This window comes from Xiphias gladius, chromosome 12, assembly GCF_016859285.1.
Source record: "Xiphias gladius isolate SHS-SW01 ecotype Sanya breed wild chromosome 12, ASM1685928v1, whole genome shotgun sequence".
Taxonomy (NCBI): Eukaryota; Metazoa; Chordata; class Actinopteri; order Istiophoriformes; family Xiphiidae; genus Xiphias; species Xiphias gladius.
The window spans coordinates 17322096-17335349 of record NC_053411.1 but is presented as its reverse complement, the minus strand read 5'-3'; the positions used below and the strand labels follow the sequence as shown (position 1 = coordinate 17335349).

Sequence of the window (13254 nt, the reverse complement as noted above, 5' to 3'; positions counted from 1 at the left end):
GTTATGCATCTCAGCCACTAGGCCGCTGCGCACCCCTCTTTTGTTTCCATTTAAGAAGTTTTGATTCCTTTTCAATCGCTACCCTCTGTACCCTTGATGATGATGCAAGCGGGCAAATCCTCTTTGTGCTCCACCCTTGATTGTTGGTAGAAGGACATTACTATTTCATTACATTCTCATTAATTCCATCTCAGGGGAACTCCTTACCCACAACACAATCCGCATGTGAATTGTTTAGCTCCCCGAAGTCCTAAAATCAATCCCAGTGAGCCACATGGCTTCATGCTCACTTTACGTAACGCTGTAGCGATGCTGTCCTGTTTGAGACGAAAGCTGTGTTTTAACATGACCTGGAGGTCAATCCCCGTGACAAACTGTAACGGTCACATCCACCAATCAGCTTCATTTCAGAAGATTGTTTGAGCACTAGCATGTGAATATGTTAGTTTGAGGATTCCACGAGGGACTAAATGAAATATGCGTGTGTTTTGTTTCTCGGTTTCCGGCGTAGGTCCTGCTAGCGTTTGCTAATGGTCTGAACCAGCTCTATTTCTACTATGAGACCAAGGCGTCAGAAGAACCCAGCAACTGCAAGGGCATCCGCTGCGAGAGGCAGAACAACGCCTTCTCAACGTGAGTAGCATCCATAAGGCGTATTGCACGTCCACGTGTGTGTCTTTACGGATCTCCAAATGGGTGACAGTGAAAAACAAAGGTGAAACATCGGTGAAGCCTCTATAGGAGATACCAGAAGGGATGTGGAGGTCTTTAACCTTCGTGGTTGAGGGCAATGCTGCTGTGAAATGGTAAATTCTAACAAATTAAAGGATAATTCAGACCATTTTAACTCTGAGATAGAAAATTTCAGTGATTATCACATGCTTTTATTGTTCACGCTGATTTTTAAAAACGTCTTCAGAACCTTTGTTTTATCATATTCCTGGTCTAAAGTGTATAAAATGTAATAAGGGAAAAATTAAATTTGATCTGCAGCTGATCAAATTAGCACAAAACATACAAATAACAGCTTTATTTGTACGTTAAATAATCTGACTCTGCAAAGTAGGTAGAACTTCACCTGGTGTAGCTGCGATCCTCATTTTAATCTCAGGGTGTTTCCAGTTTCCCACCTGTCAACAATTTTGCAATACAAAACGGCATCGCTTAGCCGTGCCAGCTGTGTGGTCTCTAGGGATGGCAGTGCTGGTCAGTCCCCACCTTGGTCCAAGATGAAATATCTCAACAACCATTAGATGCATTAACATGAAATTTTGTACAGGTATTTACGGTTCCAAGGGGATCGCTCCTAAATATTTTTCGCGGTCCTCTGACTTTTCATGTATTGCCGCCAGCAGGTTCAAATTGGTTGTTGTGAGTGAAATATCACTCACTGAATATTTCCTCCCAGAAAATTGGGTTCAGACGTTCACGTTCCCCTCAGGATAGATTGTTATAACTTTGGTGATCTTTACATCTTTTGACTATTCATCTCGCGCCATCATCAGGTCACAATTTTAATTTGCCCAATACTTTGGTTTTTGACCAAGTTGCTACAGAACTAATGGCATTTTTATCAGCTGTAGTCTACTTTGTTTTTTAGTGCCTCATATCTGTTGTTTGCCACAAATTAAACTTTTGTCAGTTTTGTCTTTGGATGGTAAACAAACCCTGACGTTTAGGGGAAAGATTGATTTTTGTTTGTTTTTTTGGCGATGCCGTGTTTGCTAATAGCAACTGTGATGCAAGCATCTGTATGTATCCCGTCTGGATCAATGGCTGAATATTTTATTACGCACATTACCCTAAGAATCAAATCCTGTCCAAGTACAGTGTGTGTGTCTGGAGGTGCCGCACTGACCATAACTCAAATTTTCACTCACAGACCCTGCTCTTAGGCGCCATTGCACCAGATAATGATATGGAAATGATTTTTTGCCGTCGAGTAGGAGTTCAGGCTCGTTCAGTCGACCTGAAGAATATTAATGTGTTGTGTTTTTTTTCACGTGTGAAGCTGGCAGCTTTGCAAATGTGGAAAGCGAGCCAGGGTTTAGCTTATTGAGAGGCTAAGTTTGAAATATGGCTCACAAGGCAGCTCCGCAATACACACACACACACACACACACACACTCACACACACACACACACACACACACACACACACACAGAGCACACATACAGTGTATCTCTGCTGAGGGAGGCAGAGTGGGAGCCTAGCCGAGTCAGCGGGCCAAATATTGATGAGGCGTGTGGTTTGTTTTAGATAATAGCTGTATTGATTTGTAGTCGATCCCTTAACAACAAAGTGCTTGGGACAACGATAGGAGTGTGGGGAGAACGGATGCTAAAACTACAGATCACATTTCCAACTTGAAAGGAGCTATATGTAAGTTTTTGCTATTGCTACGTAGCCAACGTTGGAATTAACAGCTGTTAGCTTACCAGTCCAGAAGAAACGTCATTCCCTTACTCACCACAAGCTGTCTCCGGCAGTAGAAAGCAACACCAATATTAACTATTGTTTTGCTTCTGTTTCTTTTCTTCTACTGAAATTAGCATGCTAACCAGCTAGCCCCGGCCCTGTCTCGTAATAGCACTTTCCGATAGCGAGTCCCTGTAGCGTCCCGGCCGTCCTGAAGAAGCAGCGCTGCCTAGAGGTCTCATTCTGACCTCTTGTCCTGTAAACGCTACGATGGCTGAAGCTCTTGGCAAGTGACCATCGCCACCAACCGCTACTGGCAAGAAACCCGAGAAAAACTTTAGCGCACTTAAGTGTGTGTTTATATTTAGGGACTATAATCATCAACACATGATCATGCAGGTCACAGTAAATGTGTCCGTGGCTTTAACACTGAATAGATACAAGTTGAATACCAGTTTTTCCTATTGAACCGGGACAAAGACCGTACACCTCAACCGGTGTTGTTTTGAAGGAGAGTGCCGTTGGCCAGACTGATTCTTGAGATGCTGTATAAGTACGTTTGGAGTGTATCTGTGGTCTTCAGCTACCAAATGGAATCAAACTTATCTTATCGGAGAGATACAGAAAAAAAGCAAGAATCCCAAAACTGCACAAACTGGCCAAAAATCAGCAGTTTGTCTTCAGTTGACAATGAGGCAGTTTGCCTCAGCCAAATATCCTTTACAAGAAAACGTAGCGCCGCTCAGATTACGTCAACACGTGAATAAAACATTAATATTAAATGTCCAGTGTCTACAATATTTTAACTGTGTCTGTCAGTCAGATACACACACCTTGAGGGGTGAAACGATTTCTCTGGTCTGTTTCTGCAGCAAAGACATCGGGACATGCTTGGGATTTGTTTTCACTCATCAGGAATTTATTTTGCTCTTGTCAGAAACCCTTGTGGATTGAACTGTTCGAGCTAAACACTTTAAGGGCGCTAACAAGAAGAAAATGTGGCCTTTTTAATTGTCTAGCGCTTGAGTATCAAACGACCTTTCAAGCGCCGCTTCCAACATACAGCGTGTTATATACGTTTAATGCAGTACACTGACAGTTATGCAGATGAATTCAATATAAACATTTCCTTGATATGTTGATGAAAAATTAATAATCAAGGGTACATTACATCTCCTAGAAAACCTGTCAGCTCATGCAAAAATGCGATGACGCATTATGCAAACAGAGCAATCGCAGCCCTGCGGGCAACGCAGCTGCATCAACACTCATGAGTTTACAATGCAAGGACCATTTCCTCTGTGTGTGTGTGTGTGTGTGTGTGTGTGTGTGTGTGTGTGTGTGTGTGTGTGTGTGTGTGTGTGTGTGTGTGTGTGTGTGTGTGTGTTTGTGTGTGTGTGTGTGTGTGAGGTTTGCGCCCTGCTCATTCACTCTCTAATTCACACTTATCGACATCTATGAGTTGTTTCACAAAATCATTTCCTGTTTCTGCTCAGGTGTCTCCTCTCTGCGTCTCCTCCCTCCTCTTCTCGCTCTTCTGTACTTCACACACACTTATCACCGTCAATGTGTTAGATCGTTTCACACCATGCTGCTCGAGTGTGTGTTTGTGTCTCTCTCCCACTCTGTTCGTCTCTTCCTCGCTCACCCTTTCCTCTGCCCTCACACAAATGCTGTAAGTACTCCTTCACTTTCTTTCACACTGAAAACCCCCATTTTGTTTCTTTCACGCACACACACACACACGCACACACACACACACACACACACACGCACACACACACACACACACACACACACACACACACACACACAAACACACACACACACATCTCTCTCTCTCTCTCTCTCTCTTCCTCTGTCTCGGAGATTTGCCCACTTGCTCTAGGTCTCTCTCCCTCAGCATGGGTGCTAAGATGTGATGCCGGGCCTTTTCGCCCAAATCTAACCTATAGACCTTTTCAACAAAGTCCTGTAGTCACAGGAACGAAAAAGTCAGGATCCTAAATCAGGGACTCGAAGACCTATTGTTAGACCGGTAACAGGTCGGATTTGTATTAGTGAGCGGAGGGAGACAGCCTGTTAAACCACCACCCCGTTCCCTCCACCTCTCTGAGATCGCTCATCCTGTGTCTTAATGCAGCAAGATCCACAATGTGCTTGTCTCAGGTACATACTCTTGTGTTTTCTCTCGCCAGTCAACGGAGCGGAGTGGGAAATCTGATCGTTGACCTGAGCTGCTGAGCTGAGCCGGTGGCCATGCGCAGCCACCGAGCATCAGTCATCACATCTAAACGAGCTGCCAACATGTATTTGTGCTTGTAAAGCAAAAAGAATCGTTGGCAAACAACTTTAAACTATATTATAAATGCGGCTGATGAGGAACAGACGCTTTTCTTCCGAGACATTTCCTGCGTCAAACCCCTGTCTCCTTTATTTTGTTGTACAACTGAACTGCAACAGCAAATACGTTCCGTAGGAAGCAAAGTCAGCGGCTGGATTGTGGTTAGACTTTGGTTTTGTTTTTTGTTTTTTTTGTTTTGAGCGAACGAAGCACTACATTTTTAAATGGAGGCGGAGTCACTCGGAGGTGGTTTGGGTGGACGGCGGGCGTACACAGTCACACCAGAGACCGGTGTTCACATCCAGAATCCCAGAACCCCTTTAGGCAACAACAGCACTATTGTTAAAGTTAAAATGGAAATAAACACGTTGTGTCTGGAGTCACTGGGAACTTTTTCTGCATTAAAACCAGACCGGGATCCTTCCTGAACCTTCACAGAAGTCCTGCGAGAGTCCGAACAGAACCAGGAAACGGTTGACTAATGCTGGAGTCACTACAAGTGGAAGTTGTACTGGAAGATCCGATATTTTAGCGGGAAACAAATCAAACACGTACTCTGTGAACATTTTACTGATACGTTCAGTATCAGTATATCTTCGACATGTCAAATACGTAAATTAACAACATTTCCTCGCCACATTAGTAGAAAACATAATCTGGGTTGCCTGTGTAGACCGAAACCGCGACAGAGCCGTGACTTAGCCGGAACGCGATGCAGCCGGATGATGGTTACGCTCAGTGGAAGAAAAGTGCAAGAAAAAAAAAATATTCCCCAAGTAAACGTAGTCTGTGAGGAAAAACAGTTCCTGCGGTTACAGTGTAAGGCAGGTCACAGCGATCGGCTGGTGCTCTATTTGACAAAGGGTCAGTCGGTCATGGTCACATCCAGCTGCATCCAGCTGCACACACACACACACACACACGGAAAATCTTAAATATTCATGAGCGAGATGAGGACTATAGGCGGGAATGATTTAGATGTACACTGTTAGGCTGCCAAGTCCAAACACACAAATACACTACATACAATGTTTCTGTGTCACACACACACACACACACACACACACACACACACACACACACACACACACACACACACACACACACACACACACAAACACACACACACACACACACACACACACACACACACACACACACACACACACACTCCCTCTTTCTCAGCCTGCCTATAACAGTGACATGACTGAGCGGCTGGGAGGATCAGCTGTAGCAGTTTATGACTCGGCTTAGTGGAGAGAAAGATGAGAAGAGAAAATGAGAAGATGGGAGAAGAAAACAAGGAGAGGAGAAGAAGGAAGGAAAGGAGGGGAGACGAGGAGAGGAAAGGAGATGAGCGGAGAAGGAGAGAAAACAAGAAGGGGAGAGAAGAGGAGACAAGAGGAGAGAAGAGGAAACAAGGAAAGAAGCGGAGAGGAGAGCAGAGTAAACAAGGAAAGGAGAGAGCAGAAGAGAAGGAAAGGAAAAAAGGAAAGAGGAAACTGGCAGGATGAAAGGAGGGTAGAGGAGACCAGGAGAGGCAAGGAAACAAGGAAAGGAGGGGCGAGGATGAGGAGATGTTGAAATAGATAGAAGATTAGACAAGCACAGAAATGAGGAACAGATGGAAAGGACAAGTGGAGAGAGGTGGGAGGAGACAAGAGACGAGGAAGGAGAGGAAAGATAGAAGAATAAAAAGACTAGATCATGAATAAATGGAAAGTAGCAATAATTAAATTTTGCTTGATGAGAAAGGAAAGGTTAAAGAGAGGGAGAGGTTTATTTCTCTTCATTTGGTTTAAATTTCATTGGTTGTTGTTTCTTTCCTTCGCTCCTCTTTTTCATCCATCTCGTTTGCGTCCTCCCCTCTTTCCCGTTTCATAACTCCGACGCAATATCACGCTCAGCTGCTTCATCCATCGTTGATTCATTCCCCTCTCTCTCTCTCTCATTTACACATTCCCCTCAGTCTCTCGCCCTCTTACTCTTTCTCTCCTGTTAAGTAGACATCACAACACACACGCGCACACACACACACACACACATAAACAAATACCCGTGTCCAAAACGTCACACCATCAGTCACATGCTGTAAATGCAGACACACACTCGGTCTGTTGATTGATACACTCACGCCCACGTACCCTATAGTAACACGCAGTCCCAACACACTCTGCGATGAGAATAAATGCCAGAGTGTTGAATATTTCATGCAGCACAAATATAACACCCTGCAGACAAAAGCTCTCCCTCTCTTTTCTCTCTCTCTCTCTCTCTCTCATTCTTCTGGCGTAGTGTCGGGCGCTGCCAATTGTTGCTTCATCAAAAATTCAGCAACCTCCGCTGAAACCGCGACTGTCACACAGACAGACACGGGGACGGGATAGAGCAGAGAGGGGAGGAAAGAAATGAGGCGGTAAACAGAGGGATGAAGCCACAGAGCGGCGGCGGCGGGGGGGCTGGAAGAAGATAGAAAAAGAGAGAGACGAGAGGGGAAAGGAGGTCTTGCGTCACGGTACGAACACATTGACGGAAGGGAAGAGTCGATGGAGGGCGGGTAGAAGGAAAGAGAGGGTGGAAAACTGACGGAGTCCGGTGGAGTTCAGTTTTTTGGCTGCTAAGAAGTGAGATAATCCCACCGAAATATTCAGAGAGCATGCGATAAAAACGCTCAGCCTAATTAAGTGAAACCCTGTGAGCCATATAACTGGTCACAGTTGAGGGAGGGATGCGCTGATCCGTCCCACTGGACCGGACCTTTACAGGGGGATCCGGTACCAGCCAGGGGCCGCTGGTCCACATCAGATAGAGTTTCTCTGCCGACATCATTGTGAAATTCGGTGTCTCAGATGTCTCGGTTGCAGTAACTCAGAGTGATGGTTGGCGGCGGACTGATTTTTTCAGAGCCACAGCAGCTCGGTGTTGTCTTATTTATCACCAGACGCCAGCACTTACTCCGTCGCTCCGGCTGAAGTTAAGGCCTTTTTCCGCGGAAAAAGAATTATGCTGGCTCACTGTCACTCCCTGTTCACTGTGTAGTGCACCATATTCACCCTCGATTCACCATACAGCCCCCTGCGAAACCCAGCAGTTCCACGATTCAAATCGGTGATGACGCAAAAACCTAATGATTCAGAAATCCTGATGTAGGTCTCACGACTGAATAAACTGTCTGTTAGTGAACGAGCGAGCCAGGGACGGGTTTCAGACCGCCGCTGCACAGGTTCCCATCCAAATGTGGTGCAAATTTTTAACTGGGGTTCCAGAAAACTGGCGCGAGAACAGGTGAACTAACGTCCGTCCCCATCCGCCGCCATCACGGGCATTCGCTGCTAACGCACCGGTTCTCCACTCAGGAGCCGTTCAGCCATCGCAGAGGAAGAAGGTGCAACCGTACCGCGCAGGCAAAAGGACTCATCGCGCCTGAAACAAAGCGGCGATGAGCGGTGTAGAAAACTTTGCGCGTTCATTTGAGGACGACGGCAGTCTTCCCATCGTTCCACACAGATCTGATGTTTTTCGCCAGGTCTCTCCATTGCTCTTTGTCGCACGTTGCTTCGTTTAACTATTCCCAAATAGAAACTGCACGTAAAATGCACCTACTGTCACGGTTTACTGGGACACTAAATAGAAGAGAACCATTGTTAATGAGACCCGTGTTTTTTCCCCACTATGACAAGATGCCAAAATGCTGCTGGGAAAAACTCCTTATCTGCTTTTTTTCGAACTCATTACATCCTGCATGTGCCTCACGCAGAAAAAGCATTTTAATGTCAAGGAAGGTCACGCGCGGACGCGCTGTACGCCACTGTTTGTGGCAATAACCTGTAACCCTGTGGCGGCAGAGGACTTTTTGGTCGTATTGTCGTTCCTGTCTGCTCGTGTAGCGCCAGTGAATCCGTCTTTCTTTTTTTTTCCTCGTGCAGCATGTATTCTTGTTGCCATCTGGATGCACATTTTGTGCCCGCGAGTGCCAAGTTGTTTTAGTTCAACACCATTAACACTGATATCACTGACTGTGATCTACCGCTGCTGCTTTTTAAATTTTTCTGGCTGTTTTTCTTCCAGCTGAGCTGCCGCTCAGTCATGAGTTGTTCGGGTAAAAACCAAGAAATGAAAAGCTTTTTGCAGATCACCGAGACACGTCTCATATCTTTAAACTCCGTACCAGCATCAGCCTCCTGAAGGTTTTCATACTCAACATTTATGCATACCTGGAAGGATCTGAGCGCTGATATTTCATCTCATCGAGCAACACCTAACGCTCAGTGGGACGAGCCCAAACTTCAGCAACGTTGACAGATACAAGCAGCCGATTTGCCGGACCGGGTTTTGGTGACCTGCTATTTTCCGCTCAAAGGGATTTTGGATGATTCTTCTGAGGCAACCGTCTGCTCCGTTTGCTCCAGTGTACCTTCTCCTGCCTTCACAGTGATTAGAAAGACGCCAAGGACAGAAGCATCAGGGCACAGTTTGCTCGGTTCGGCTTCCAGACTTGATGAACTTCTGTCTGTCGGTCGTTGACGTTCATCGACTTTTGCCCAGGAAGACATTTCCTGTGGTTGGTTTGAATCACATCTAAATAATGTCACATCAGGCTAATTGTCTGCAACCAATTTAATGTGTATGAAATGGCAAATTGTTTGTTTTTTGTCGTGCTCGCCATCAGCCTAACGGGGGACCCCCCTCCCCCCCGGAGAAAGATGGAGAAACATTAAGGAGATATGATTGTTACTGAGGATCATAAACTAACAAAGTCACTGTGAATTTCTGAATAACTTCTCAATAGTTCACTTTATAAAACTCGCTGTATATCGATAATAGTTATTCTATGTTTTCCTCTTGTTCCTCTGTGCTCTGATCTATAATTAACGTCTGACTTTGTTGTTTTCCTCATTCATCTGTGTTCTATATCCTGTACACTTCTCTGTTCTGCTCCTTGGGAGATTTCTTCAAGTGTGAAGTTTACACTCGCTCCCTCTCTCCGCCGTGTGTCTCCTCAGGTTGTTTGAGACTCTCCAGTCTCTGTTCTGGTCGATATTCGGGCTGCTAAACTTGTACGTCACCAACGTGAAGGCCCGGCACGAGTTCACGGAGTTCGTCGGGGCCACCATGTTCGGGACTTACAACGTCATTTCGCTGGTGGTTCTGCTCAACATGCTGATCGCCATGATGAACAACTCCTACCAACTCATCGCCGTGAGTCGTCGCATTAAAAAGTGCTGAAACGACTGAAGGGACTTAAGTTATCTAGGAAATTTACCAGTTACTTTGGTATGAGAATTTGTTATATTTCATTATAATGTGAGTTTCCATTTATTGGACTGTCCGTCAAACTAAGTGAGCAGGTTGAAGAAAGCACTTTGAGGATTGATTGGAAAACAATCAATTTAGCTTTAGGTCAAACCGTCTCCTTGTCGTCCTCCAGGACCACGCCGACATCGAGTGGAAGTTTGCTCGCACCAAGCTGTGGATGAGCTACTTCGACGAGGGCGGCACGCTGCCGCCGCCGTTCAACATCATCCCGAGCCCCAAGTCCATCTGGTACCTGCTCATGTGGCTCCACAACAAGCTGTGCCGGCGAGGCCAGCCGCCCGGGGAGGACACGCACAAATGTGAAAACCTCCGGGAGTTCACGGTACGACTGGGGACACTTAAAGTTCTTATATTTTTACGCTTTTGCTGCAGACGTTCCTATTGTTCTCCTTTTTTTGCTGCTGTTTTCCTCATTTAAAGCTACTGCAGTATGTTTAAAATGTTGATATGGTAATAGCATCTTTCAAATCATTCTGATGGCGTGCGTTTTTTGCTTCTAATGCAGTCTGTGTGTTACCTTCAGCCCTTCACCGTCAGGGTCTCTGTGTCAGACACAACCACCGAAGCAAGACATTTTCAAACCACACATACGGGACAGGATTTCCCGGCCGTTTTTGCACCGGGGACAGTTTTTATTTGGACTATTCTAGCGTCGGCTCCTAATTGCAGATCATTAGTATTCTTAGCAGGCAGGCACACCTAAAGATAAAGTCTCCCGTTAGGACGTTTGCAGGTTCACATACACGTTAAAACATGGTGTGTGTTCAAGTGTTGTTTCAGCCATGCGCTCTCTTTACCCTCCCAATACCGAAGTCTTGATACCGAGTCAAGACCTTGGACTCGGTATCATGACAGAGATAGAGAAGGGAGAGCTCACACGAGAGAGCGGAAAATTAAACTACACAGAGACCAAAACTGGTCTGACTTATTAAATGAAAATAAATATAGATAAACGTCTCAGTAACATTTCATGTGCTGACAAATGCTGAAAGGTGGTGATGAAGAACTGTTGTTCTGCTCTGTGTAATTTGAAATATTGTTGTTGCAGACAAGTTCAAGGCAAATGCTGCAAAAATAGCCTGTAAAGTGATATACTTACTATTTACCCTTTTTTTTCCTTCCAAATTCTAAAGTTTCCCTCGGCCTGGTACCGTTCTGCAGCCTGGGGTTTGGCCTCCTCTGATATGGGGGATTTAATATTTATGTCCAGTTGCGCTTGCACTTTTTTTTATCAGGGGCTGGCTCACAGTGCTTGTTTGCTTTGCCCTTGTTATTTGTATTGTGTATTGTTACACCTACTGCACCTCAGCCCCGGAGAGGAAATGACATTTCATTCACCCGTGTACTGAGAAAATGATGATGAGAGTGAAATTGAGCTTGAATTTGATTCACCGTGACACGACACGAGGCGGCTGCCAGGATCGAACTGGTGAACCCTGCGGTTAAAGGGGACGGTCGGTCGAAGCTCGAAGTCGCTCCGCTGCTCCACCTCTCCCACAGAACAGCAGCCGCAGGCAAAATCTCCCAAAACCCAGAAAAATCAAGAACAAACACGTGCAAATGTTTTACTTATTCATGTGTAGCCCGACAGGCCGGCGTGGCCCATCACTGAACGGTCACGCTGATGTCATGCTGATGTTCCTGTTGACCGGTCACTGGAGGATTCGCGGGCTTTACTTGCAAACCCAGGCCTGGTCACCGCGAACGGTTGTGCTCGAGCTCAAGCTGTGAGCTTGAGGCCGCTGCGCGAGTCGGAGGAGTGTGCGTCCTGTTAAGGGAACGTTACGTCACTCGCACACACGCCGCCGCCTAGTGTTCAGCAGGAACGTGAGAGACTCGAATAGTGGGACAGACTGAAAACGAACCACGGTGTTTTACCCAGACGATTTGGACCAGTAGGTCTGGGGGTGGAACCGCAATACTTTATCTATTACCAACCAAAATGTATCTGTAACTTCGTCCGTTCCTGATAACAAATTCTTTGATCCGATATTTTCCCATTTGAGTCTAGACGACATGAAACACTGCTGTGATGCTTGAGAACCTAATAAATATAAATTAATCAATACATTGAATTAAATAAATTGGTCTAGATAATAAGGTTCAGCGGCGGGTCTGTTTGCAACCTGCGCGATCTCCTGACACTCGTGTTCCTTTCGCCAAATGATCTGCATCTGCAGATCTCGGGTCATTCGAGCGGGTGAAATACGTGGAACAGTAACGATAAGCAAAACTTCAAAAATATGACCCAAGTTGTCAAACAAGATAGGGCACCTAAGTTATTTTCACTAAAGATTCCTCTGACAGAGTGACCACACCAAGTAACCGTTTATACAGCGAAGAAAAAACAGCGATGAAATCCCAATTCCTTAGGGCCCAAGGTTCTGCTTTCAAGTAGCTTGTTTTGTTTGACCAATGGTCCAAAAAAACCCCAAGATGTTCACTTTATGACATAAAGGATATAAAACAGAGACAAAGCGGCAAGGCCTCACATTTGAGGAGCTGGGACTCTGGCTGGATGTTTTCTCTTTGTTGCCTAAACAACTGAACCAACCGAATGATTGGTCAGTTTCTGGTCCACGCAGATCAACGGCTGCTACTTTTAATACCCTGGTCCTTGGAGACCCCCCTCTGCTGGTGTTGACTCACTTTTCATGCATTTGCGCCGATAAACTTTAACTGCTTGGGATTCAGGTGATTCTTTTTTTATTTAAAAAACAATGTCGTATGATATATGATACAATTTTTTTGGGGGGGTAAGGAAAACCAGTGGGGTTCAGTTGTCACCTGCCGTACGTGTGGTTTATTGTCCAGAGCTTATAAATCCCAGTGGTGCTGTGAGGAGAGACGTGCGGTCAGTGCAGAAGGACTCAACCTGGTCAGAGCGACAGAGCAGTTACGAGTGGTCGGCGATGGCTGGATAAATGGGAGTTTACAGACATACAGTCACACAGCTGCAGCACATGGACAGAACATCAGCTGTGTGTGTGTGTGTGTGTGTGTGTGAGCACAGAGGGAACATCGGCGGATGAACGCGTCCTGATAAACACCTTTAACAGTCCAGTCATCTGGAGAGAGACTGTGAGCAAGCAGTGCAGAATGATAAGGCTTCCACACACACACACACACACACACACACACACACACACACACACACACACACACACACACACAC

The 13254-nt window shown here is 45.7% G+C and overlaps 1 protein-coding gene across 1 annotated transcript in view; it reads left to right on the top strand.

Annotated features, from left to right (window-relative positions):
• Positions 1 to 13254, top strand: part of trpc5a (transient receptor potential cation channel, subfamily C, member 5a) — a 74874-nt gene that overhangs the window by 52689 nt on the left and 8931 nt on the right. The window contains exons 12-14 of the mRNA XM_040141100.1: positions 512 to 633; positions 9767 to 9962; positions 10192 to 10401. Coding sequence (XP_039997034.1) covers positions 512 to 633; positions 9767 to 9962; positions 10192 to 10401 — 528 coding nt within the window. The remainder of the gene's footprint in view (positions 1 to 511; positions 634 to 9766; positions 9963 to 10191; positions 10402 to 13254) is intronic.